The sequence below is a fragment of the Phocoena phocoena genome, chromosome 11 (assembly GCF_963924675.1).
Source record: "Phocoena phocoena chromosome 11, mPhoPho1.1, whole genome shotgun sequence".
NCBI classification, from domain to species: Eukaryota; Metazoa; Chordata; class Mammalia; order Artiodactyla; family Phocoenidae; genus Phocoena; species Phocoena phocoena.
Genome location: NC_089229.1, coordinates 58411455 through 58437012, shown reverse-complemented (window position 1 = coordinate 58437012; position 25558 = coordinate 58411455). Strand labels below are relative to the sequence as shown.

The 25558-nt window shown below is 45.9% G+C and overlaps 2 protein-coding genes and 2 non-coding genes across 4 annotated transcripts in view; all 4 read right to left on the bottom strand.

Moving 5' to 3' along the window:
* The window catches only part of BAZ2A (bromodomain adjacent to zinc finger domain 2A), a 34244-nt gene extending 23055 nt beyond the window's left edge, over positions 1 to 11189 (bottom strand). Inside the window, exon 1 of the mRNA XM_065886911.1 lies at positions 11037 to 11189. Within this exon, the coding sequence (XP_065742983.1) occupies positions 11037 to 11040 (4 nt within the window). The 5' untranslated portion in view covers positions 11041 to 11189. The remainder of the gene's footprint in view (positions 1 to 11036) is intronic.
* A 1703-nt stretch (positions 11190 to 12892) lies between these two features.
* On the bottom strand, positions 12893 to 18539 carry ATP5F1B (ATP synthase F1 subunit beta). Its single transcript, XM_065886577.1, has 10 exons — positions 18310 to 18539; positions 17664 to 17846; positions 17247 to 17421; positions 16583 to 16704; positions 16155 to 16339; positions 15482 to 15640; positions 15260 to 15382; positions 14352 to 14564; positions 13740 to 13941; positions 12893 to 13161 (listed from the first exon to the last, which is right to left on the bottom strand). The coding sequence occupies exons 1-10, from the start codon at positions 18434 to 18436 to the stop codon at positions 13064 to 13066; spliced, it is 1587 nt and encodes a 528-aa protein (XP_065742649.1). The 5' UTR covers positions 18437 to 18539; the 3' UTR covers positions 12893 to 13063.
* LOC136131639 (small nucleolar RNA SNORD59) lies at positions 16427 to 16497 on the bottom strand. Its single transcript, XR_010656374.1, has one exon. It is a non-coding gene; the product is annotated as a small nucleolar RNA SNORD59 (small nucleolar RNA).
* Positions 17519 to 17593, bottom strand: LOC136131638 (small nucleolar RNA SNORD59). The gene has a single exon (XR_010656373.1). It is a non-coding gene; the product is annotated as a small nucleolar RNA SNORD59 (small nucleolar RNA).
* Positions 18540 to 25558: the final 7019 nt, after the last annotated feature.

Here is a 25558-nt window from a genome sequence, read left to right as displayed (position 1 = left end):
CCCATCTAGAGCTAATAAGAAGAACAGTAAAGCAAAGGAGAGTGTCTCCCTTTGAACTAATGGGATTTTGGCCAAATGAAAAGAGAAATCAGTCAGTGCCCAACCCCCAGAATAGTAGACAGCTCTCCTGACCAGGAAGTACAATCAGGCCAGCACGCAGCCCAGTCCCAGTAGTATGTAAGTGGATCTCTTAAGGACCTCTAAGCTTCATTTATAAGCGTTAAGGGACACTGCCCCTTAAGCTTGAGGTAGTAAAGCTCTTGCCACAAGGCCAAGTAGGCTGCTCTTTCTCTCAGTTGCTACTGAAGAGTTACTACTCTGTGGACCTGTGACATGGTTTTAACAGAAAAGGGCTGACAATGCAGTGTTGAAATAAATGTTACAAATTTCAACACTGTTGCAGGTGCCCTGACCAACCCTAACGCTCAGACCTCTGAGGCTACCCCCAGAAAGACAAGACACATTAACACCATCTAGCTGGACACTTGAGCAGTCCCTGCAGCTCCTTGGTTCATTCTTCCCATATAGAATACTAAAATTCCACAAATAGAGAGGTTTCTAATTTTATGGGGTGGGGAGAGATTTCAAATGTCTATCTTTACTAAACACTGAATTTAAATCTTGCAGTATAGTAAGTAAATCGTACTACATTTTAGATTTGTAATTGTGAATGTTATGAAGGATACTTCTGAACTCTACACATCTCTGGAATCATCCACCATACTCTAATACAGTGGTTTCCAACCAGGGTGATTTTGCCCCCAGGGGACATTCAGTCATTTAGAAAGGTATAGGCTACTGGCATTTAGGAAATCAAAGCTGGGGATGCTCCTAATGATCTTGTAATACACAAGACAGCCCACTACAACAAAGGATTATTTGGTTCTTGCTCAATCAAGAGCAAGGTTGAAAAACCCTGCTCTACCACAAAAGCTGCCTCATTTCCCATTTCTACCCTATACCCTAGGGAAGATCCCAAAGTTTTCACTACTCCCAATTCCTGATGCTGCAAACAAGCAAGCCTTCACTTTCAAATCTAAAAACTCCTTCCTGGCTAAGCTGTCTTCCTCCACCAAAAGAGTTCCAAGTGCCAAGCCACAAAATCAACATGCCTTCTTCCCCAGTAAGGATAGCCCATTCAGACAGCTCTCGTAACAATCTTCCCTTGGAACCCAGACTCAGACTACAGCCATACTGACTGAGGCTCATTCTCTCAAAATGTCCTTTCCTTAACCCCCTTTTCCTAGTCAGGACAGTGAGGCAGAAGGAAGATGAGGAAAGAAGGAAGATTATTATCCTAAGGGAGGCTACTCAAAGACAACTGCCACGTCCAGGCTGCACAGAAAAACACAAAGATGATTGTTCTCTGTCCTTATTTCTTCTATACTATGTAGGTTCTACAGCATCAACCAGAAATTAAGTTCTACCATTATATCTCCAGCACTTAATTTAGTGCTAAGTACATTAAAAAAATGAAAGGAAATACTTGTTGAACTCATAGATTGAGCAAATGAATGAGTAAATCTGTCTTTTCTGTCACTACCAACTTACTCATCCAATAAAGTTTGTGATTTTTGCTCCCACCATTCTCAAGAGAACCAAAAAATTCAGCTTCATTCTTCACAGAGATAATTTCTAGAGGGAAGAAAGGCCCCAAATCTTGACATATTTTAGACATATGTCTCATGCAGAAAATAAGGCCTGGAAACAGGGAAGCGTGATTTAACTGAACACTGAAGGTATATAGCAGGTTTTAAAGTATTTGGCGACTGAATAAAGGAGCCATATACTAACAACCTAGGCTAGGTTTTCTGCCACAGCTCTGGTCACTTCACTGTCAGAGGACTGGAAATGCCTTTAAATTGCAGGACACTAAAAACCACACTCCAGAGGTGGAAACAATGTTATTTCCCTTTCAAGCTCTGACTGTTTCTCAGAATTTCAGCTCTAACAGTTAATGACTTCACCCCTTCCTTCAAAAATCTATCCCCCTCCCCCCTAAAAAAAAAAACCGAGCTGAGGAGGCAGGTTATACAGTGCCCAAGCCCAAGAGACCAAAAGTAGCAGTACCACTTGTCTCTTAAGAACCCTCACGGTTTTTGTTTTTTTCTGGCCGCACCTCGCAGCTTGGGGGATTTTAGTTCCCCGACCAGGGATCGAACCCAGGCTCTTGGCATTGAGAACGTGGAGTCCTAACCACAGGACCACCTGGGAATTCCCAAGAACCCTCATGCTTTAGTTTTTAATGAATATTTGCTAAACTGTTTGGTAATATTTTCATTATGTAAAATGCCCCTTTAATTATTCTCTTTAACTAGGAGAAGGACAGAACACCACGTAACAATAACACAATGCTACTTCTACTGCCAGTGACCCAATCCAAGAACAATCTCCAGAACTCTTCAAAGAAGACAGGTTTTTTGTTTTGCACAATTTTATAAATCTCAAAATTATGAAGACCAAAAAGTTGGTGAAAAATGGTCCCTCTGACCCATGTGCAGCAATGCTGAGAAAGTATTAATCTTAGGCTATGAGGTATATGAGGACATCCATATCCTAAGAAATAAATCAGGAAGATTATCTGCCCCAGGAAATCCTCAAGAGTTTTATACTTCACTCTATGTCCTAGGAAATAAAAACTTTGGCATTACTGCCTCACTGTACACATCTCACACAAGGTCAAACATCATACCGGTTATTGGACTAACTTCCACACTATTTTAACTGTATTTTATTATTTCAGTAAAAGAATATAGCAGACCTCTTCAGAGATGATAAGAAAGGTCAACATCAGCAAGACACAGTAACCCTAACAAGCTTTGCTTCCCTCTTGGCAACACCTGATTCCAGAACCACAAGACTGCAAGATGAGCCTCTCAGGGCATTCTAGATTTCTGACTGGCTCTGAGGTCGGCCCACATAGTTCTCCCTACACCTCAAATTTTTTCCTTTACGGAGAGGCTTAAAAAAAAAAAAAAAAAAGTCAATATTAAGAAATCCACTTCTCTGAGAGAAAAATGCATCCACTTTACAAAAAGGCCATGAAAGGTTTACTGCATTCAGCTTTCTGATCGGTCGTGTATCAAATGAAGCCATAGCTATCTACTTTCTCAAAATCAACTTTTATTTCTCTTAAAGAGTCCAAAGAAATAAGAGTAGTCTTTCTCCTTCCTTCATTCTTTTAACTTCCACCAGGGAAAATCAATTTACTATTCTGTCAGGCCCCAATCTAGGTAAACAAAGGTTGAAGAATGGGGAACTTAAAATCACTGTCAAGAAAGCAACTCAAAGGAACCAATCAGTCAAGCAGAAGGGCAAGAAAAAGGACAGTGACACTGAACTCGTTTTTACTGTTTCCAGACTATCAACCCCAACAGCCCCAGTAAAAGGAGCAATGATGCTATCTTACCAGTGCCACACACATAATCATATATGTCTATCTGGTCCTATCCTGGACCTTTAATCTAAGAATCTACAATTCAGGTGGAAAACAGAAAAGATTATTTAAATGTTAGGCTTAAGCAGTTTTCAGGACAGTCCAAATGATCTCACCTCTCAAAACAGAAAACCCTGTGGCCAGCTCACCTCAAACCAAACCCAGGGTCTAACCAAGTGCCTGGGGGCACAGTACACACAGTCCATCACTATATGCTATAGTAGAAATCTCCTGGAGTTATCAGGTGGGAAAAAGGGAAAATCTGGACACATGACTTTGCACAGAACAAGGGAAAAGCTTAGCCCTCTCCACGAATGGTAATAAGAGAGATGTCTTTTATGGACTGAAGCATAAGTCATATGATAACTAATTCTCCTAATTACTTGGTACTGCAGAAGGTAAACCCCCATGTCAACTAACAGGCTTCCCACAGGGACTTATCTTTAGGCTAGAATCACCAGTGAGGAAGAAGCCCACCACACTCACTCTGCAAATCAGTCCCTATCCCCCCACACACAAACCCCACTCAGTTTAAGCTTCCCCATTCTCCCCTCTTCTTCCACCTCTCGGAATCAACTTCATCACGTCACAAGCTCACTTACTCAAGTGCTCAGCAATACAGAAACTATCATACTTAAGAATAAATTTAATATTCGTATGTATATAAGAATATATATTAAGCAGGATCCCAAAAAGCCACTCTCATGACACAAAAGATCCCAAGCCTTCCTGACAGCTCTCTACACCGAGGGAATTTGCATCACTTGTGTAGCCCTGCTGGTGGATGAGTGAGTTTGATTTTTCTATGACCTCTAGCTCAGGGGAAAAAAAATCCAGACAGGGAGACAGAGATGCTTTGGAGGGGGGATTGGGATCAGGGAGTCAACTGCAGTGACTACTTCCAGTTGACAAATTAAGTTTACAAAAAAAAAAAAAAAAAAAAGTCGAACGAAGGACTCTCAGACCACATGGTTGGCAGGATCCAAGCTTGCCCGAAGGCCTCAGAAAATGAAACCAAATCTGATTAAAATGGACATTTCAAAACAACGAGAGACGCAGCAGCAAACGCACAGCTGCCATTTCCCGGCCACTTCCTGCGGGAGGTTTGGGGGAGGGGCTGTTTGTGTACAGATGGAGGTGGAAGCTATCCCCCCCGCATCGCCCCCCGAAGGATGCAAATCTCCCACTCCAATATATCCTACAAAGGATGACTGCTGTTGGCATTGCATTCTCCTGAAAATTGGGTACACCAGGAAAGAAAGGAATGATGCGGGATCATCTTTTCTGCCACGGAAATGGGGATCCCCTTAGTGAGGGATCCCCCTTGGAAAGGGCTCCCTCTTCATTCTTCCCTCCGGCCCCTAAGGCCGGCTCAAATCCGTACGCCTCAGCACCGGCCCTATCAACCCCCATCCCTGGAGTGGCGGATTCTCCCGGGACTCGGGGGCCCCAGGCCAAAAACAGCTCCACTCCAGCAAGGCCCTCTCGTGTTCGCCAAGCTCAAGAGAACGTGCACCCCACACCCCCACCCCGCCAAGCGGACACCCCGAGACCCCTGGAAACCCCTCTGACCTCCACTCACCGTTGCCAAAACGCCCCAATCCCCACAAACGGAGTGTTCAACCCGTCCAGGGAACCCCCTCACCTACCCTTCGCACTCGGGCAATCCCCACCCCATCTGAAGAGGTGGAGCCCCTCCCGGGGATTCCACCCCGAGTCCCCCACAGGAGTCATCTCCACCAGCCAGGCGGCTTCTCCGCCTCCTCCTCGCAGCCGCCGCCGTCTCCGGGAACCTCCACAGCTCCTCCCGCTGCCGCCCCCGCCGCCCCATCCCGATCTTCTGCAGACCGACCAGCCCCCTTCTCCTCCCACCCCCCAGTGCAGGAAGACCCCCGCCCGGGGCTGGGTTCTAACTGGAAATAAGCTCGAGTCGGCGTCTCCTCCCCCCCACCCCCCGGCAAGGCTCTAGGCGGCTCCAGAGCTTCGGTTCCCTGAGGGAAGCCTCGGATGAAAGCGGGGCTCCCTCCCCTCAGGCCCCCAGCCACAGACCCAACAGACCTGAGGCGGCGGCGTCCAGCCAGGCTCGGGGCTTGTCTCTCCCCGGGGGACGGGCGGTTCACATGGCCTCGCTCCGGGCGCCAGGAGGGGAGGGGAACGCGGGGGAGGGGGTCTGGGGTCCGGGAGGGGGGAGGGGGACGCGGCTCAACCGCGGGGCCCGAGCGGAGCCAACATGGCCGGCGGGGAGGAGTGAGCCGGAGCCGGAGGGGGCGGGGAAGCTGCGGCCGAGAGAGAGCCGCCCTCCGCGGCCTCCGCCGCCGGGTCCTAGCGCCGGCCATCCCGGGTCCTAGCGCCGGCCATCCCGGGTCCTAGCGCCGGCCATCCCGGGTCCTAGCGCCGGCCATCCCGGCTCCCCGACCCGGATCTGGGTCCTAGCGCCGCAGTGTCTCCCTAGCCTACCGGGAAGCTCCCTCTGCACTGTGTCTCATTGTGGGCGGTAGTCCTGCATCACACTGAGCAAACTGAAAGGCGTGTCCTGATCCCAAGGTTAACCTAAAAGACTAAACCAAATTTCTAGGACCGAGGCATGTGCCACTCCCCTAAGATCATTTCGGGGGCAGTTATTTCCCAGGCTGGGGAGTGGAAAAGTGGAAGTGTAGAAGCAGAAAGGTAAGTCAGGAAAATTCAGTCCTGGTAAAGGGGTGGAAAAAGGCAAGCTCCTGCTCCATCTGCTGCCCACTCACCTCTGTCCCGTGGGTGGCAGCCTGGTCCTGCCTGGATCACCACTTTCCCGGCGACATCCACAGGGCTCTGGGGGTCGGGAAGATTCCTGTGGGTAGGAAAAGGAAGCTTGGCTCAGAGACCAGACAGGGAAGGCCTGAGTCTAGCCTAAACCTGGTCAGAGGGACAGGGGAGAAGCAGGAAAAATGACCAGCAAATAAGGTGCCCCAAATGCCCACCTATTCTATAGTTCCAGTATACTTTTTCTGATAGAGCTATATAACTAAGTGAGACCTTCTGAGAAGAGGAAAGAAAAATCTAGCAGAGGACTAGAGTTTAGCTATCACCTAAAACGTCTATTGCAGGGACCCAGAATGAAGAACAGTGTCATACATGATGTTAGAATTTAGAGAATTTGTAGTTCAACATTCTCTTGTTTGGTAGATGAAGAAATTATGGCCTGAAGAGGTTAACCGACTTGTTCAAGGTCAAACTGTGGATAAAATGTGACTAGAAACCAGGTTTCTTTTCCTTGCAACTCAACAGACTTTGCAGGCTTCAAGATAATTCCCATTCAATTCATTGCAATGCAGTTGTACAAACAGTTGCCTAACTGTGCAAAACTCAAGCTGAATATTCTGGAAGAGGAACAGACAGAGTGGGGATGATGAAACTCTGGCAGGTTGGGGGGTCAACAAATACTTTTTCCTTTGGGAGTCTGGGGAGGAAGGAGACCTGAAAACTGGGTGGGGCCAGAGTAAGGCAGGATCAAATACATTAGTGTAGATTGGATTTCCTTACTCCACAGGGGAGTGAGTTCTTCCTAAATTTGGGGGACAGACTTCACTCCCCACTACAAATGGCTCAGAGAAGCTTAGAAGGAAGTGAGCTTCAGCAAAGCCTCAAAGTGTGTGGGCCAGAGAGAGAGGGGCTAAGAGGGTTGGGAGGGTTTCTGTCCCTCTCCTGAAAAAAGTAGATTGTCAGTGGGAAGGAGTAGACAGAAATCAAAATCCTTTTCTCCCCCATGACTCAGTAACAGATTTATAGGGTCACCTAGTATAAAAAATAAGGACCCCCAACAGCCTAGTGACCTCAAGCCCCTGGGTAAATAGAGGCCACACTCAGGGTAGAGGGGGTCCTTCTTTCTGGAGAAAGCAGGGATCCAGCAAATTTCTGCTAAGGAATGCTTCCCCCATTCCCAAAATAAAGACAGGTGAAGAAGAGAGCTCAGGGCATGGAACTGGCTTCCTAAAGGGCCGAGGAAGAGAGCTAGGTATCTTTTTTTTTTTCCTTTTCCTCTTTCCTTTTCCAGGGCAGATGAGGGAGAATCTTCCTACCTCCCGCCCCCAATCATAGGGCTGGCCAGTCGGAGGCGGGCGGCAGGGGAGGAGCCTGGGCCAGTCAGACGGGTGTAGCCACGCCCCTTCCCCCACCACCACACACCCACACACACCCACCCGCTGGCTCCACTCGGTTCCGGAAGAGCCGGTTACTCCTGTGCCACACTGACTGCTCCCACCCCTTCCGAGCCCCAGGCCTAGTCTCCAGGGCAACCCCTAGGACTATCCCGGCCAGGAGCGATTGGGAAGAGGGGTGTTGGATAGGAGAGGGCCACCTGGGATTAGAAAAGAAAGTGGGGCAGGATCCATTCTTTCCCATCTGGTGCAGAAAGACTACAATCACCTTCCTCCTTGAATGAGACCCCTCCTCATCCCATCTAATCAGAGGTCTTCCTTGCTCTTTGAGGAAGGATGAGGGTGGGGTGTCAATATGCCAACAGCTGGGTGTTTACTTCTTGCCAGAAGCCACCCCAAGCAGCAGCTGTGCTTCTCCCCCCCATCCAGATGACAGAGGGCAGACTGACCCTTTCTGTCCCCAAACATTCCTCAATCCCATCAGATGTGGCCAATCACCCACCCACCCCACCTCCCTTTAGGAAGCTACTAGAAAGAGGAAGGGGCAAATGGTCTTTTTTTCAGCAACTTGTGAGAAGGGTACCTAGGGAATACTCTGAACCTCTCACAAGCCAGGCCAGTGGGCGGGTAATAAAGAGAATGGGGAGGGAGAAATTAGCACCTGCTCCCCCTTTCTCACCCTCCCTGTGTTTCTGCTGCACCACCCTGACTGGGGTCAGCTGCCACAGTGCGTGGCTCCACGCAGAAGCCAGATGGCTGGGGCTGGGAGGGGGAAGAGACAGAAAGGGAGAGAGAGGGGATTCATTTGCATCCCTCTACCTCTCTCCCTCTCCCTGTCCAGGTACTACTGGAATTCAACCCCAAACACCACTGCTGACCACCCTCTCCTCCGGCCGGCTCCCTCCCAGCCTGTGAAACATGACTCAGAAGAGTCTGAAGCAAATCCAGACACCCTGTCCCCTCGTTCTGGAGTGTGCTCTGTTGGGGTTAGCAGGGAATGAGAGCGCAAGAAGGGAAGGGGCAGGGCTAGGGTCGCAGCTGGATTTGCAGGGAGGGGGAATTCCCCAGTGGAGGTGGGGTAATTATTAAAGACCTCCCTTGTGCTCACTGGCTGAAGGGTTCACAGTGTTAATAGGGTCTAGTAGGGAGATGGCCCTCAACCTTGTAACCATTCCAGCTTGTCCCCCTTCCTGTCCAGGTTAATGGAAAACAGTCTCCTCCCCCTCTGTATTTTGGGGAGGCCAGATTCTCCTATAACACATCAAAAGGACCACAACTCATCCCTCTTCTCTCCAAACTAGTATGTGTCCCCTCAGATTCAGCACAGTCTTTTTTTAAACTCCCCAACGAGCTTCTCCATGCTGGTCTCAGAAGAGGATGGAGAAAGACCTAATTTCCTTAGGACTCCCTTTGCATCTGAATAGAGAAGGCTGGGCTTCCCAGGCTTTCCCCACCACCCCACTGCCCTTAGAGACTTAGTCCAAGAACCTCATCCACCGTCGCCCAACAACCCCTTAAGCCCAGAATCACAAGATTCTGGATGCGCCCTCCCCCATTCCCTGACTCTGGGGCAGGAGCGTTCTTAGGCTGGACCGGCCCACCCCAAGTCCAAGAGGGTCGTTCCCACCTGGGCTGGTGCTGAGGTCGCACCCCCAAAGTCCGGGAGAGGTGGAGTGGGGTGAGGGCTACAGAAAAGCTTTAGATGGGAGTTAGTTGAACTTGAAGGGCTAAACGGAGCAGGGCCTGGAAGTGACTCTAGTCTATGATAGCCCCCAACCCCCCTTACTACGGGGAAGGAGAGTAGTTGGGGTGGCGGTTGTTCCCCCTCCCACTGGAGGTTAGGATGGCGTGGGAAAGCGATGGTTCCAGAGGGGAGGAGGAGAAACCCGGACCGCGGGAGATTTTTCTGGCGAGGAAGGAGCGGGGGAGGGGGAGATCCTGGGTCCGGAATAGGAGGGGTACCCGGGAGAGGTTGGCCGAGAGGCGTGAGAAGCCTCCGGATTCCGGTCGCAGAGGACAGGGGAGAAATGGACGAGTAGATAGTGCGGGGGAGAGAGGAAGGGCAGCTCCCGCAGGGGGAGGGTCAGATCCCGAGTCCAGGGCAGCGGGGATCCCGGGGCAGGGGACCGCAGGGGCGGCCCGCCCGGGGGCTCTGGGACCAGACGTGGGTTCCGGGCCTCACCTGGAGCAGGGCCGGGCGGCGGCGGCGGCGGCGCAGGTGGCCGAGCCGGGCGGCGGCGGCGCCTCCTCCCCCAGCCCTGGCCGGCGGCGGCGGTGGCGGGGGGGGGTGGGGGGGTGGGTGGGGTGGGGAGGTAGCACTTAAAGGGACAGGAGCTACTGGGGTAGGGACGAGCGCTCGGGTAGGGCTGTCGCGAAGAATCCGCTGAGGGAGGGGGAAACGGGTGGCGTCTCCTAGGGGCCTGAACCAGGAAGGATCCCAGATGGAGGAAGAGAACAGATCCCAGGAAAAAGAGACAGAAACTTCTGCGGTGAAGTGGGGGATGGTGGTGGGTCCGAACTGGAGGACCTGGGAGAGCTCCACCCGCTCTCCGGAGGCACCGGCAAAGATCTCTTCACAAAGGAGGGCCAGGAAGGCAGTAAGAGTCGCAAGGACTCCGGAGGAATGGAGGTGTCGGAGAGGGAACTCAAGGCCGAGCGTGCTGGGGGTAACAGACAGCTGCCCTACTAGATGAACAGGTTCCCTGTGTTTCAGCTCCTCAGGGGCTCAAGCCCTACAGCCCTGGAGAGACGCAGCCTCCTTCCCCCAGCACGACCCAAGTTTAAAAACTTCTGCAATCAGGAAGCCAGGAGGGCAAAGACCTCCTAGGCCTTTCAACCTCAGTCCTGCCTCTGTCTTCTCAGTGACTGAAGCATGGGGATCGCCAGTAGCAGCCCTAGTGAGGGTGGTGTGGGGCCGTGAGAATCGGCTTTCTTCTAGTTCAGTTCTCCCCCAGCCGCCACCACCCTTGCGGCAACCTATGGGGCAACAGGAAGCAGCTGCTCAGTGCAGCCCCCCACCTGGTGGTGGGTCAGGGTCAGGGAGGGAAGAGGGCAGGGACTTGAAAGGCTGAGGAGAAAACAGGGGGAGAAGCACCTTAAAAATCATCCAGTGCGACCAAAAGTGGGCTTTACTTTTGTGGGGGTAAAGCCAGCAGTGAGTGCTGTGAAATATTTCTTGAATCTCAGCAGCTTAAGTGGGAGGCGCAAGGGGCTGAGGCGGGGGTGGTGAGGTGGGGAAAGCCCCAACCTAAGGTACACTCTTAGGCTCTTCCCCAGAGCTGGAGCTGGCCAGTGCTCATGACCCCTTTGTCGGCAGCCTCACCAGCTGAGCCCCTGTGCCCCTATAGTCTGGTTTCCCCTCCTTCACCCCCCAAAAGAGCAAAGGTTAGGCCCCACCCCTGCTGAGTCAGCCAGGGAGGGAGGTAGGCATCCCTCAGGCCTTCCCGGGGGCTGGTCCTCATACTTACCCATGTCGGGCTGGCAGGGCTCCAGGGCTGGGACCACCCAGCTCCTCACTGTCCTTGGTTCCCCCTTCACGTGCAGGCTGGTGTTAGATCCTCCCAAACTGTGAGGTGGGAACTAGCACGAATCAAAAAGCCAATGTATGCTTCCTGCGAACCACAGCCTGAACTGCTGTAGGGTGATGTCCCTGTGTGACAGACTAGGGTGGGGAGGGAGGAGGGAAGGGCGTGGCTTTCTCTGGGTGGAGAGGGAGGAGGCGGTGAGGACAGGGCAGAACCAGGAGAAATATGGAGGAAGGTTAGATCTGTGTTGACACCCCAGTGGCGTGGTACAAGAAGAGAGCGGTGAAGGGGGAAGGAAATAAATAGTTGCAGCTAGTGAGAAGGAGAAGGTTCTCGATGAATGCTAAGAGACATAAATGTATGGGGGGAAGGGTGGAGGTATGATAGAAACAACCTTTAGGTTCACAGTTCCTAGGTCTGCATCTGGATAACATGGGAAAACAGAGCAGAAAGGGCGGACCCATACCCTGGGGGCTTCTGCACCAGCTTCTTACCCACTCCAGAGTAAGGACCTAGAGGATGTGCCCCCAACCCCCATAACTCAGCATTTCCCCAAATCCAGGCTTTTCTAGGAGCAAACTACTGGACACAGGCAGCTCAGGGGCTCCACCTAACGTCCAGATCATGACACAGGAGAGACGTGCCAAGGACGTCACAGGCAGATGGGGGGAAACTCAGAGGCCCCTACTCCACCCCTGGCATCTCTCCCAAGGCTCCTCCCCAGCCTTTAGCCCCCAGGGGCCTCTGAATTGGGATCTGTTTGTCCTGCCCTGCTTCTACCCGACTTGAATGCCTCGGGGTGGAGCTTATAGATTCAGGCTCCTCCTTAGGACAAAAGCCCCAGCTGGTTTGTAAACAGTCATTAGCAAAGAACCACATCCCAGCAAATGGCCTTCATGGATTTCAAAATGGTGAGATCAGAGTTCTTGCAGAGCCTCCAGTCCTACCACCACCAGAGGGCAGTAGGAGATGGGTCTGGGCCCAGAAAAGAATGTTTAAGGGGCATCAAATCCAACCCTGCACTTGTTTGAAAAGGTGGGTGTACTTTTGAGTAATCCTTGCAATCCTGCTTGTTTTAGTGGGCTAAGATGAAGGGAAAATTGTCTAATTCCATTATTTAGTTCAGAAACCCAAGCCCAACACCACTGAAAATTACTATTCTCCTGTAAGATTCTTTCCCCAATTTTCTTAAGGGGTTTTGGCAGACCTCAGAATAGGCCCCATGGTACTTTATATTCTGCATTGCCTCAAGGAATCACAAACATACTAGTCTTGCCCAAAATATAAGTTAGGAGGCAGTAGTTTGGAACACCTTCTGAAAAAAAGGAAGGTAGAAAGATAGAAAAGAGGGCTGTTTTGACTCAATTTTAATCCTTCAGAACATGTTATCATTTCCAAAAAATTTCATTCACTGATTAACCCCTGCCTTCTCTTAGAATAGCTGTTATTTCTAAACCCAACCCATTTTCCCCAAAATGCTCTTCTAAAAAGTCCTTTGGCTTTTTAAAAAGCAGAAATGCACTATATACAAGAGGCAAAAAATCAACTTCCTTTGAACAATGACATAAAAGGGCAAAAGATGAGGCCCTACTATTAAGATCACATCATCCCCAGGAAACCCATTCACAAAACTCACAGCTGTTCATCAATCCAAGACAATGGCTTTTCTTTTTTGATGACCCCATTTCAAATATATATGGCCTACTTCGTGCTGTTTCTTGTGTGTGGTTATTCTAAAATTACTATTAAAAACGTCAGTGTTGGCTGTGTTGTCAAGACCAAGAAAAACAGACAGATGCTGAGGGATGTACTTTTTATTGGAAACCTTCAATACTCTTCAGACAGAACACAATGTCTTCAATCAAGGCTCTCAGGAATGTGGCCTACAGAGAAAACTGCAATTTCTGGATTAGGAGCAAGGAGACGGGACAGCACGGAGGATGAGTGCTTAGTTTGCCAAAAAGACCCTCTCAGGAGTGCTCTTCAGCCAGCTTATCAGCTTTTGCCACAGCTTCTTCAATGGGTCCCACCATATAGAAGGCCTGTTCTGGGAGATGGTCATATTCACCTACATGGAAAAAAATCCAACTGGTGAGAAGTGAAGGATATTATCAACTTTCTGCAGTGGGTACATACCTCACCACTTGAGGCCACCAGTCAGAATGTGGTGAAATCGTGTCATCTTAGGTATCTTTTCTTAAACTTCCCTCACAAATCCAATTTACAAGACATGACGCTACAGTACAGCTTAAGAACAAACGGTCCGTAGTCATATAACCTGGGTTCAAATTCTTGCTACTTTGGCTGTATGATATTGGGACTGGTTATTTTAAACTTTCCATGCTTCAAGTTTCCTAATTTGTAAAACAGGATAATAATGCCTTCCTTATAAGGATGTTGTAATTCACTTAGAAGAGTAGCTAGCATGAAAGCACTCAGTAAGTCTAAGTCTTACTCTCAGACATTGAGTATTTCCAAAGAAAACTGATGGGAAATAACTTACTTTTATATAAAAATTATGTAATTAGGCACAATATATTTATATATTGCTTGATGGTTCCTGGAATGGGAACACAGCACAGCAAGCATTCAAGGGATTGCAGTTTCTTTGCCATTTTATGTTCAGCCTTATACTTGAAATCTCACCTGCCAAAATCTGCTGGAATCCTTTGATGGTCTCCTTCAGGGGTACCAGTTTCCCCATATGACCGGTAAAGACCTCAGCCACCTGGAATGGCTGAGACAAGAAACGCTGTATTTTCCGTGCACGGGACACAGTTAATTTGTCTTCCTCAGAAAGTTCATCCATACCCAGGATGGCAATGATGTCCTGGAGGGATTTGTAGTCCTATGAGAAAACAAGATTAAGAGAGGCCTAGTAAACATTTACATTCCTCTAATTTGGACAAAAACCTAAGGATTAACACAACTTTATATTCACACTGAGCTCTGTATACAGCATTTTACTGCACTTAACTGAAACAAATTAGTTACTTGGGGGTCATGAGAGCCCTCAGCTAAGATCAGTGTCTTGTTTCCCTTACTCCGAGTCTATTAGGTGGTGTTAGAAAATATTGGATTACAAACGTGGAGTACCTGGAAACTCAAGAGACCTCATTAACACTCACTAGGAACGGCTGGTCTCATCTTTTCTTGCTCTAAACCAAATCACAAATCACCAGGAGAGATACGGTCCTAATACAGTCCCCAAATTCCCTCTACAACTTTATGGCCACTGATCTCACCTGCAGTACTCACCTGTAGGATCTTTTGTACCCCACGGGCAACATCATAATGCTCGTTGCCAACAATGTTGGGATCCATGATGCGAGAAGTGGAGTCCAGAGGATCCACAGCTGGATAGATGCCCAGCTCAGCAATAGCACGGGACAGCACAGTGGTAGCATCCAAATGGGCAAAGGTAGTGGCAGGGGCAGGGTCAGTCAAGTCATCAGCAGGCACGTAGATAGCCTAAAGTCAAGAACCCATGAAGAGCAGCAGGAAGCCAAGTAATTCTACTTAAGCCATCCCCTTTTCTGACCTCTCCTCATTATGTCACTCTTATCTTCTCAGCATTCAAGAGTCCACCTCAAAAAATGTGGGCTCTTATCACCCCTAATAGTGGCTGAGTAAGCTTATAGATTATCTAGTCCCTCCAAGACGTGATGAAAGAATTTTCATTGTTATTCCTTTTGTTCTTCATCCTACTTTTTAACTCTATTGTAGCGATACCGACTTTAACAGTAAAAAACAAAAACCCTTGCACTATTATACTAATTCATCAGGAAAATGAACCATGAAAGTTAATAAAATTTAGACAAACTTCTAGATAATTTTTACTATATACCATCTACATACATTTGAAAATTTGTAGTAGTTAGTGTAGTCCATATTTAATGCTCAGTTTCCATGCAGCTTCAAACTCCCCTTCAGGATGGAAACCACTACTTTGTGATCTACATTTACATGTACACCTTCAATTAGTTTAGATGAGTGGTTTCTTAATCTTTTAGGGTCTTTAACATGCACACGCAGAATTTTACACATTATTTCAGGGAGCTCAGGTACCTACTTAAAAGCCTTTTGAGATATAAGTAACTAGATTTTGTACCTTTCTGTACATGCCTTTATACAAATTAGACCTTCATCCATTTAGCAGTTCTCACCTGTACAGAGGTGATAGATCCCTTTTTGGTGGTAGTGATTCTTTCCTGCATGGTACCCATGTCAGTGGCCAGGGTAGGCTGATAACCCACAGCAGAAGGGATTCTGCCCAATAAAGCAGACACCTGGAAAAAAAAAAAAAAAAAAAAAAAATCTTTAGCCTCATCTGCATCATTCCATAGAAAGGTCAAATGAACCAGGTTCTCTCAAGCCTTCTCTCTTACCTCTGAGCCAGCCTGGGTGAAGCGAAAGATGTTATCAATAAACAGTAATACATCTTGACCTTCTTGGTCTCTGAAGTATTCAGCTACAGTCAGTCCAGTCAGAGCTACCCGGGCCCGAGCACCAGGCGGTTCATTCATTTGACCGTACACCAGCGCGACCTGCAGTAATTATACAAATTCAGAAATTGTGGCAGAGGAGTGGGAAAGCCATACACCCAAGGTCCCCAAATCAGAGAAACTACCAAAAAACCCTCCTCAGATGTCTATGTTTTTGTTCACAATTTTCCCTTTTAGAGATGTAGTTCAAAACAACATGAAAGGTAATTTCTTATAATTACTGAGGCAATGTTCTTACAGTAGAAAGGAAATAAATTGTAAATAAGTGAAAGGCACAAAATAGGGTAATCTGAGATATAAGAACCACCTTCAACTCCCCCCAAAGTTAGCTTTCAAATGATGGGTCTATGTACCAAAAACAAAGACTACAAATATCAAAGAAAAAACAAAATGTACATTAGTGTATTAGAAGCTGGGGGAAAAGCACTGACAAATTTCGTTTGTAGGTCCTGGGACAATAAAATGAAAATATAGAACATGGCTTCACCTAGCAATGCAGTCAACTGCAGCAGTTTCCTGGCACTACTTTGTGGACATCAATCAGCTCAGTGCTCACCTTGGAGGTGGCATCTTTTAAGTTGATAACACCAGACTCAATCATTTCATGGTATAAGTCATTGCCCTCACGAGTCCTCTCACCAACACCAGCAAACACAGAGTAACCACCATGGGCTTTGGCAACGTTGTTGATTAACTCCATGATCAGTACTGTCTTGCCAACTCCAGCACCACCAAAGAGCCCTAGGAGAGGTTGAGAAAAAAAGAATAAGAGTTTTGTTTCCAAATAAGCAAACTTCAAAAAAAAATTTTGTTTCTTTCCATCTTCTCCCTTCTCAGAAATGGCAGCTGGCATCAGCAAACTCAGAAGAACGAAAGTCAGAAGCTACTCATCAGTGAGGGATAGATCTCAGTACCCACTCATAACACTGTAGGATTTTTTTCCACACATTAGGTTTGGAAAATATCTACCCACCACTAACATACCAATTTTGCCACCCTTGGCATAGGGAGCCAGCAGATCCACAACCTTGATACCGGTAACCAGAATTTCCTGCTCAACACTCATCTCCATGAATTCAGGAGCCTCTGCATGAATAGCAGCAAATCTGTAAAGGTAGAAGATCAGCGTCTATTCTTATTAAACAGTACCTCTCAATTCTCAAGCCTAACCCTTTACTCATAATCTTATCTCTTATGTAACATTCTAGATAAAACTGTCACCCACCATCAAGCCCAAATATTCTGCAATAAAGGGGATTTCATCACCTCAGGAAGCAATAATCCCATTCCCTGACAACTTTAACTGTCATAAGGTTTTCCTTTTACAGAGCCCTAACTTAACAGCACTTCTTCACATACCAACAAGAAATACAAAGGCCACTGGTATTAAAATGAACTGAAATAATCAACTTGGGCCCTAAGTAGCAGTTTGATTTTTTTCTCTCTTTTTTTTACCATCAGAACTTCTGCATCATTAATTTTCTTCAGAAGAAGCTGCACTGTGTGGTTTTAATAAATGAATATATCGGCACTTTAAGTATTCTCTGCACGAAAATTCTGCTATAGTAGAGGCTGTCACCTTAACGTATAAAACTGCTAGGAAAAACAGTTCCTTTCTGTGTAGATGCAACAAGAGGGGGATACTCACTGTTTGGTTTTTATGGGACCTCTCTCATCAATAGGTTCTCCAATGACGTTCATGATTCTACCCAAGGTCTCAGGGCCAACAGGAATTTTGATTGGTGCACCAGAATCCAGGACTTTCTGGCCTCTAACCAAGCCTTCTGTACCATCCATGGCAATGGTTCTTACTGTACTCTCACCTGTCAGATAAGGCATTGCAGGGTTATACAGGACAAACTGGCTTCATGATATTTAATGAAGTGTAACTGGCACTGAACACCTAAGTCAACCAAGACTCCTTCTCAGTACGTAAATGTGGCTTCAGCAAACTCAGAAGAACGAAAGTCATTTTGATAAAATCATCATAGAAGGAAGACAGCTTAGTTTGGGGGGATATTTCGGTCAAACAAGATCTTTACTATTCCTAACAAATTCTACTTACCCAAATGCTGTGCCACCTCCAAAACCAGCCTGGTCTCCCTGCCTTGCACTTCCAGGGCATTTAGGATGGGTGGCAGTCCCTCATCAAATTGGACGTCCACCACTGCACCAATGACCGCCACGATGCGCCCAGTGGCGGCGCCTGCCTTTGGCGACGGAGATGGTTGAGCGACATAGTCTCTGGCTAACAGACAAAAAAGATATGGAAGAAGCTGGGGTTAGGACAGTTAAAGGTCATCGGAAACCCCGACATAACTCACAAGTACTGGTGAATACAGCCCAGGCCCGACCTCCTTCCGCTTGCACGGAAGGCGGGTCCAGAGGGAGGGCCGCACTGGAAGCGGAGAAAGAGCCTGCACCATCTTCCCATCCTCCTGCACAAAACCCCATTATTCGAGGGCTCGGTGCCCCCATTCCACGGGAAGCTCAATGCACCTGCCCACACTTTTCCGTCACACAACGCCCCCTTCCAAAATGAGACGGAATTAGATCGGTCCTGTTCTTGTTTTCCCGCCGTTAGAGGGCAGGGCGCTGGCCCTGGCGTCCTTCTAGCACCACAGATCCCTTAGGCCCAAGCGACTATCGGCCCCAGGCTCAAGGTCATGGGACGGCAGAAACGAACCCAGCCCCTAGAGCAAGGCACTTACCAGGATGCAGCGCTGCCGGAGCGGCCCGCAGTAAGAGCTGGACTTGAGGTAGCGGCGCTGAAGGGCTGAGTCCCCGAAAGGCCCCAGAGGCCGTGGAGGCGGCCACACGACCCACGAGGCCCAACATGGCGGAGCCCGGGTGGCGACTGAGCGCTGCAGCAATCTAGCCTCCAACTCCCCACGGCTGGGGGGCGAGGCCTACTCTGCAGTAGGCATGGCCACTGGATGATCTTGCTGCTCATCACTCTCAGCGCTGCTCCTATAGGCTAATAACCTCCCATCTTCTCAACCATTGGCCAAAATTGGTGCTAATCTGAATTGCTTTTTTTTTATTGGACAGTGTCTAGTTAGGTGCAACCCTCAGAGCCTCGAAACATAATTGGACAACAGAGATGTCAATTGGAGAGAGTACTTGGCGGAACTGCGTTTAGGAAAGGGACCGAGTTCCTGTGGGGAAGCCCTTTGGCTGTAACTGGCTGTCCTTGAGCTCTCTCCTTAGATAGGACCTTGAGCTAGGTGGCAATCTCAAGGGCGGGGTTAGGGAAGTGGTGGTGTCGTGAAGCACCACTGACTGACATTGTCTGTTAGGATCCTTCTCTAGAGGCAAACGGTGTTTCTTTCTAATTAGCGAGATTGGAAGCTTTCAGATAACTCAGGTCAGGGATCCAGACAGAATTAAAGCTACAAAGAAACTCACGTAACCAGTCGTTTAACAAATGTGTGCTAGGCATTGAGGAAGCAAAGATAAGTAAGACTTAGGACCTCTTTTAAGGAAAGGCAGACGAGTAAAAAATGCAATCAAGTGTGATGGGTCCTGGTTAGTATAGGGTAAAATGTATGGAGGAAGAAGGAGGGGATAAATTTGGGTCATCTAGAAATGTAGGAGGAATTGTCACTAGGTGGAGGAGGCTGATAGATTGGTCGCAAAACATCAGTAGAATTCCTAGGGTAAAGTAGGAAGGAAGAATATTCCAAGCACACATTTGCATTAAAGAGCATGTTCCTTTTGTGGAACTGCAGGTGAGGAAGGTTAGAGGTGAGGAAGGGGAAAAAAAGTAAAGAGATGAGTATAGAGAGAAGCCAGAACCAGTTCTCAGGGTATTGGATGGGAGCGGAGGCTGGGCAGTGGTAGGTGAGTGGTCCTTGAGCATGAAAAATGGTAAAATAAACAGGACATCCTTTATTCAAGGTATTTGGGGGCAGGGTGGGGGAGACCCTTAATCTATTAGAACAAACATGGCTAAATGGAGTAGTTCAGCATGAAGCTAGTTCCCCAGACTTTCTCCGACCAGCACACATTAATTCTCATTTTTTTTTTTTTTTTTTTTTTTTTTGCTGTACGCGGGCCTCTCACTGTCGTGGCCTCTCCCCTTGCGGAGCACAGGCTCCGGATGCGCAGGCCCAGCCGCTCCGCGGCATGTGGGATCTTCCCAGACCGGGGCACGAACCCGTGTCCCCTGCATCGGCAGGAGGACTCTCAACCACTGAGCCACCAGGGAAGCCCTAATTCTCATTTTTATGCGTGATAGTGAAAGTTTCCTATTTGGCAGCAAGAACTATCAGAGAATTTAAAGGAGCAGGAATAGAAGAGAATGTTAAATTTGAAGTGTCTTTGGTAATCTTGCCTAGTAAGAGGGAAAGAACCCAAGAAAACAGCAACATGTATGGGGCAGGTAGAAAAAAATAAACTACGTAAGGAAGCAGCAGAGGAATAAGGAAAAGACCAAAGAACATAGTGTAAGAATCAAAAATAGAGAATGTTAAAGAGAAAGTGGTCAATAGTATAAATCACATAACCATTCTATAAAATAAGGGCTGTAAAGAACTGGGTTTGGCAACTAGGAATTCATTCCACGGTGATGTGGGGTCAAAGGTACTTTCAATGGATGCAGGATATACATTTTTGTTTTGCAATATGTGCTCTTCCCATTATGCTGGGCAGCATCCCAGTTAATAGGGACCTATATATTTCACTTGCCTCCCTCGACTATCAGAGTTCAAGTTTCTATAGATAGGATAAGATACTTAAAAGAGTATTGCTACTGGAGCCATATTGTGTTTATTTTTTTTAATTTTTAAAAATATTTATTTCGCTGTGCTGGGCCTTAGTTGCAGCACGCGGGAGTTTTTTGGTTACAGAATGTGGGATTTACAGCATGTGAACTCTTAGTTGTGGCACGTGGGATCTAGTTCCCTGACCAGGGATCAAACCCAGGCCCCCTGCATTGGTATCACAGAGCCTTAGCCACTGGACCACCAGGGAAGTCCCAGACTGGGTTTAAAATCTTGTTTTTGCCACTTACTAAACTGTCACTAGGTTTAAAATCTCTGTATATCACCTTCCTCATCATGAGATAATCTCATAAGGGCGTCTCAAAAATTAAGTAGATTAAAATGTGAAAAGCATTTAGAACAATGTCTGGCGTCTGGCACATAGTTAGCACTGTCTTTGTGTCGGCTAGTATTTTTACTTACTATTGACATAGTGTTAAGATCCTTCGGTTTTGTATCACCAATTTTGGTCGTGGCCAAAATTTTAACCGTCAAACATTTAAACTGACACTTAATCGAAGTTTCAAAGTGAAGATTTCGACCTAAATTTCCAGGTTAACTGAGGCTTACTTTTTGAAATGTATTTACACATTTGTCTTTTTAGCAGATTATCAGGAAATTTAACTGTTCTTTGGGCAGCTGGGTTATAATTAAATCTTTGTACCAAAATGCAACGCTAAATGCTTTCAATGTTACCGAGGCATATTTCTCCACTATGCTCAACTTTGTAAATTGATTTTTCTAACTTCTTTGCTGTCAGTTTGGCCCCAGCAACCTCAAGTCCTCTTCTGAAATCAGATAACCTGCTAAATTTATAAGTAATACTGTCTAAAATGAAAGTAAATAAACTTGATTAGCTTGGTTTGAGATAGGCCTTAACAACAGTATTTCTGAATAATGTCATCTATTTTAGAGTTCTGACATGTTTTGGTCCTACTTTGTATTTCTTGATTCCCAGATAGTATTTCATGTAAAATACAAGTTACTTTCCATGGGACAACAGAGACCACAAAGACCTAATCTGGTTTCTTACCTGAAGTTAATTCCAAATGACTGACCCCACAATTCATGGCTGAAAACCTTATGAATTTTATCTTAAGGTGAAGATTGCATTTTCCAACTTTCTTTTGGCTGCGCCACATGGCTTGCGGGATCGTAGTTCCCCGACCAGGGATTGAACCTTCAGCAGTGAAAGCACAGAGTCCTAACCACTGGACCGCCAGGGAATTCCCTACCAACTCTTTATTTTACTGCCATCCATAATGGTCATGTTCCACATTCTTTCAGTACTCTGGGAAATAGTAAAATGTCTTTGTCTCTACCGTATTTCTTGACAATCATCTTGAGTGATTTCAAATTCCAGGAAAATAATCCAATCAATACCCTAGCTTCAGAGTTTTTTAATCTCTTCAATTCCAACTAGCTTAGCACTGACATTTCATGTAAGTATCCTACTCAAGTTCTACCTCAAAATTTCAATATTCTGTCAAACCACTTTTTTTTTAACACAATACATGAACAAATTCTAAGTATACAGGATTAGAATAAATCCTTTCACCACAACCCAAATCTCATTCCCAGAAATAACCTCTAAAAACGTTTTGCACATATCCATTACTTTCTATCCATTCCATGTACATAAAACATGTGCATTCCGAATTTTTAAAAACTTCAGTGGAAGCACACTACAGAAAGCTTAAGTTTTCTAATCTTTATGTTTTGGAGAACTTTCTGTGTCAGTACATTTAACTTTATTGACTGCAGCTACACCTCATGTCATAAAAATGTGTAATAACTTATTTTACTCCATTAATGGTTATTTGGATTGTTTCAAATGGCTATTACATGCAGTACTGAATGAAAAAAAGGATATCTTGTAAACATTTGAGTACAGCAAAACATTTGAGTACAGCATCTACTACTACCTTTAGATTCCTAGAAATAAAATGCTGGCATAAAATTCTGTTCGTTTAATTTATTTCTGGGCCATGCCACAAGTCTTGTGGGATGTGGGGTTTAGTTCCCCAACCAGGGATCTAACCCGGGCCCTATGCAGTGAAAGTTCAGAATCCTAACCACAGGACCGCCAGGGAATTTCCTAAAATTATGTTCATTTAAATGAGATTCTGCCAAATGCTTTCTAAAACATTTTGCTAATTTCCTAGGTTCCCAGAATCCTTGCCAAAACTTTTTTTAAAAAATGTGCCTAAAAATTAAAAAAAGGGCCTAATACTAAATGTATGAAATTACTTTATTGACTGAAGTTGCATTTCCCTAATTTCTAAGACAATACTTTGTCATTTTTATTTCTTCAGTGAATTACCTATCTCTACCTTTTGCCCATTCTTTTCTATTGGCTTGTCACGATTAGTGCTCTTCAAATGCTTTGTTCAATGTTGTAAATATTTTATTCAAGTATATCACTTACTTTTTAACCTGAGTTACCTTTTGATGTCTTTTTTTTTTTTGGCCACACCACGCGGCTTGTGGGATCTTAGTTCCCCGACCAGGGAATGAACCTGGGCCCTAAGCAGTGAGCATGCGGAGTCCTAGCCACTTGGACAGCCAGGGAACTCCTGACCCATGTTACTTTTAATATTAGATTTTCTTTTTAAACTTTCCTTTGTAGCTTTTACATTCTGTATCATTCTTGGAGGATTTCCCCCTATCATTAATAAGAATTTGAATTTTTTTTTCAGTGAGTGGGCCAGGAACCACCAGCATCAGAATCACCTAGCTCTGCTTTATCTATGGTAATCACTAGCTATACGGGATTAAATTTAGTATAAAATTAAATATTCAGTTTTCAGTCACACTAGCCACATTCCAGATCCCTAACAGCTCTATGCGGCTGGCAGCTACTTTATCAGACAATGGAGAGATACAGAACATTGCATCACAAAAAGTCACATTGGATGGAGCTGATACCTCAGCAGGACTAATTCAGAATCTGCCTTTTAGATCTAAAAGAGAAGTTGTCAAACTTCAGCACACATCAGAATCACCTAGAGGGCTTAAGGCAGATCACTGGACTCTACTGTCTCATTTCTCATTTAGTAGGTCTGTGTGGGTGCCCGAAATTTATGTATCTAACAAGTTCCTAGGGGAGACTCATGCTGGTAGCCGGGATCACACTTCAATCGTTGTCAAGTATCAGTTAAATTGCAAATTCCTGGGCCCCACATCACCTACCATACGAAAGCCTATCTGAGGGCTGGGACTGATGAATCCACACAGTCCCATGATTTTGATTGTCCGAGAATCACCAAGGTCTAGTTCTATGGAAAAAACTAGAGCTATGAGGCTAATTAGTTGTGAGAACAAAAAAAAAACCAATGGTTGAGGGAGGGAGGTATACTCCTCATGGAGGGTGTTAACTGTATTGGAAGCAGCTTTACAGCTGTCACCCCTAAACTTGTGATGAGATACAGCCACAGGAATGTGGTGCTAAGGAGAGTATGGAAGTCAAGGTCACTGGATTTGAGGCTAAGAAATTTAAGCTAGAGTTCTGGATAGGTCCTTCACGTAAACAATGAAGTTATCCAGGCTGACACTATAACTTGTAAGCAAATGTTTGGTTTCCAGTTTAGAAAACATTTAAGTGTTCAGAGCAAAGCATGACAGGCAGTATATATACAAGTTATCACCAAATCCTATTTGACATATCTCTGGAATCTCTCTCCAGTTCTCAATGCCAGAGCCTAAATTTACCCTTTTTTTTTCACCGTTTTTACATTTCACCGTTTCAATTACTGCACTAACTTGTTTCCTTACGTCCAGGCCCACCTGCAATACATTACCCATGCAAAATGTAGTAATAAGTATGTACTGAGTGTTCAACATACCAGGTGCTGTCATCAGGCTGGAGATTTAGTTATACATCTTTCACTCTCCTAGTAGAGGAAACTACCAACTATAATCAAGTGTGGTTAATGTTTCAGTTAAGTCCACAGGCCTTACAAGCCTACCAGGATAAAATAAATAATTTAGGAGTTAAGAGTAGGCCTTAGACAAGGTACCTGCCTCCACCCTCCTTCCAAGCCTGTATGTTCTCAAGGTTGGTATAATGCTGGGTGAGCCATGCAGAACAGCATTTGATGTTAGAATACGAGTGAAGTTCATTATCACTCATTTCTTGTCAAAAGAATTCTTGCTAAATAGAAAAAACGAAAACTTGCACAAAACTGAATGGGTAAATAAAACCTTCATGCTACTTGTAACAACTAATCACCTTGCCTTCTTCCTTGGAGGTAATTTAACAGTTCAGGAAGTTGAATATAGCATCTTTATCACATGTCAAAATAGACAAACTCTAAGAATAGATGCTGTCTCTCACTCAAACTTAAAAACTCACCAAATGATCCTCTCCCCAGTGACTCTCTTTAAAGCAAAAGTAATTACAGTTTAGATTTTCGATAACAAGGCCAAATAAATAGTTCTCCTTCAGTTTTGGCCTGTCAATTCACCTTTTGGCATGAAGTACTTTAACTTAGAGGGATCAGACACCATTCACAAGACTTTGTACCTGACAGCAATAAGGGTTAGTGAAATCCCATTCAAGTGTCTGAGCACAAAATAGGTTTTAAAAATTGTAAGAATCTTAAGAAATAGGATGAAATCAGAAACCCATCATGCTATACTTTCTTAATGCTATAGCCTAATGGCTGGCATTAAGCCAATCCTTAATGAATCTTTTAACTTCCAGAACTGACATACAAAAATAGTTCGAGAGAATAAAAGTAAAAATAGAAGAGTTTTTTAAATTTTGAAGTTTTTCCCTGAAGCTAAGCAGTACACTATCAGGCATACTGATACCTTTGGTATGCTCCAGAGAAAGGAGACCAAGCTTAAAGTAATTTTTGAGAAGTACGTAAGTCCAAACATACCTCCGAATGTGGAAAAACCTAAGGCTCTGAGGAAACTGCATTTCCTTAACAGGACCAGAACCCAAGTTATACTTCTGTAACATAACAAAACAGAGTTGACTGCCAAGTGTTGTTATGCCCACAGTCCCCAAAAAGTTAAGATTTTCTAGTTGTGGCATTTCAAGAAAATGGTCTTGAATATTATTTGGAACACTCATATACTTGACAAGGGAAGAAAAAAGGTTGTGTTTTCCCTTCTAAGTCTAAATACTCTATCCATATCTATTACTACACTTCCCATCTCCCAAGTTTTTGTTCACTATTTGTCCTGA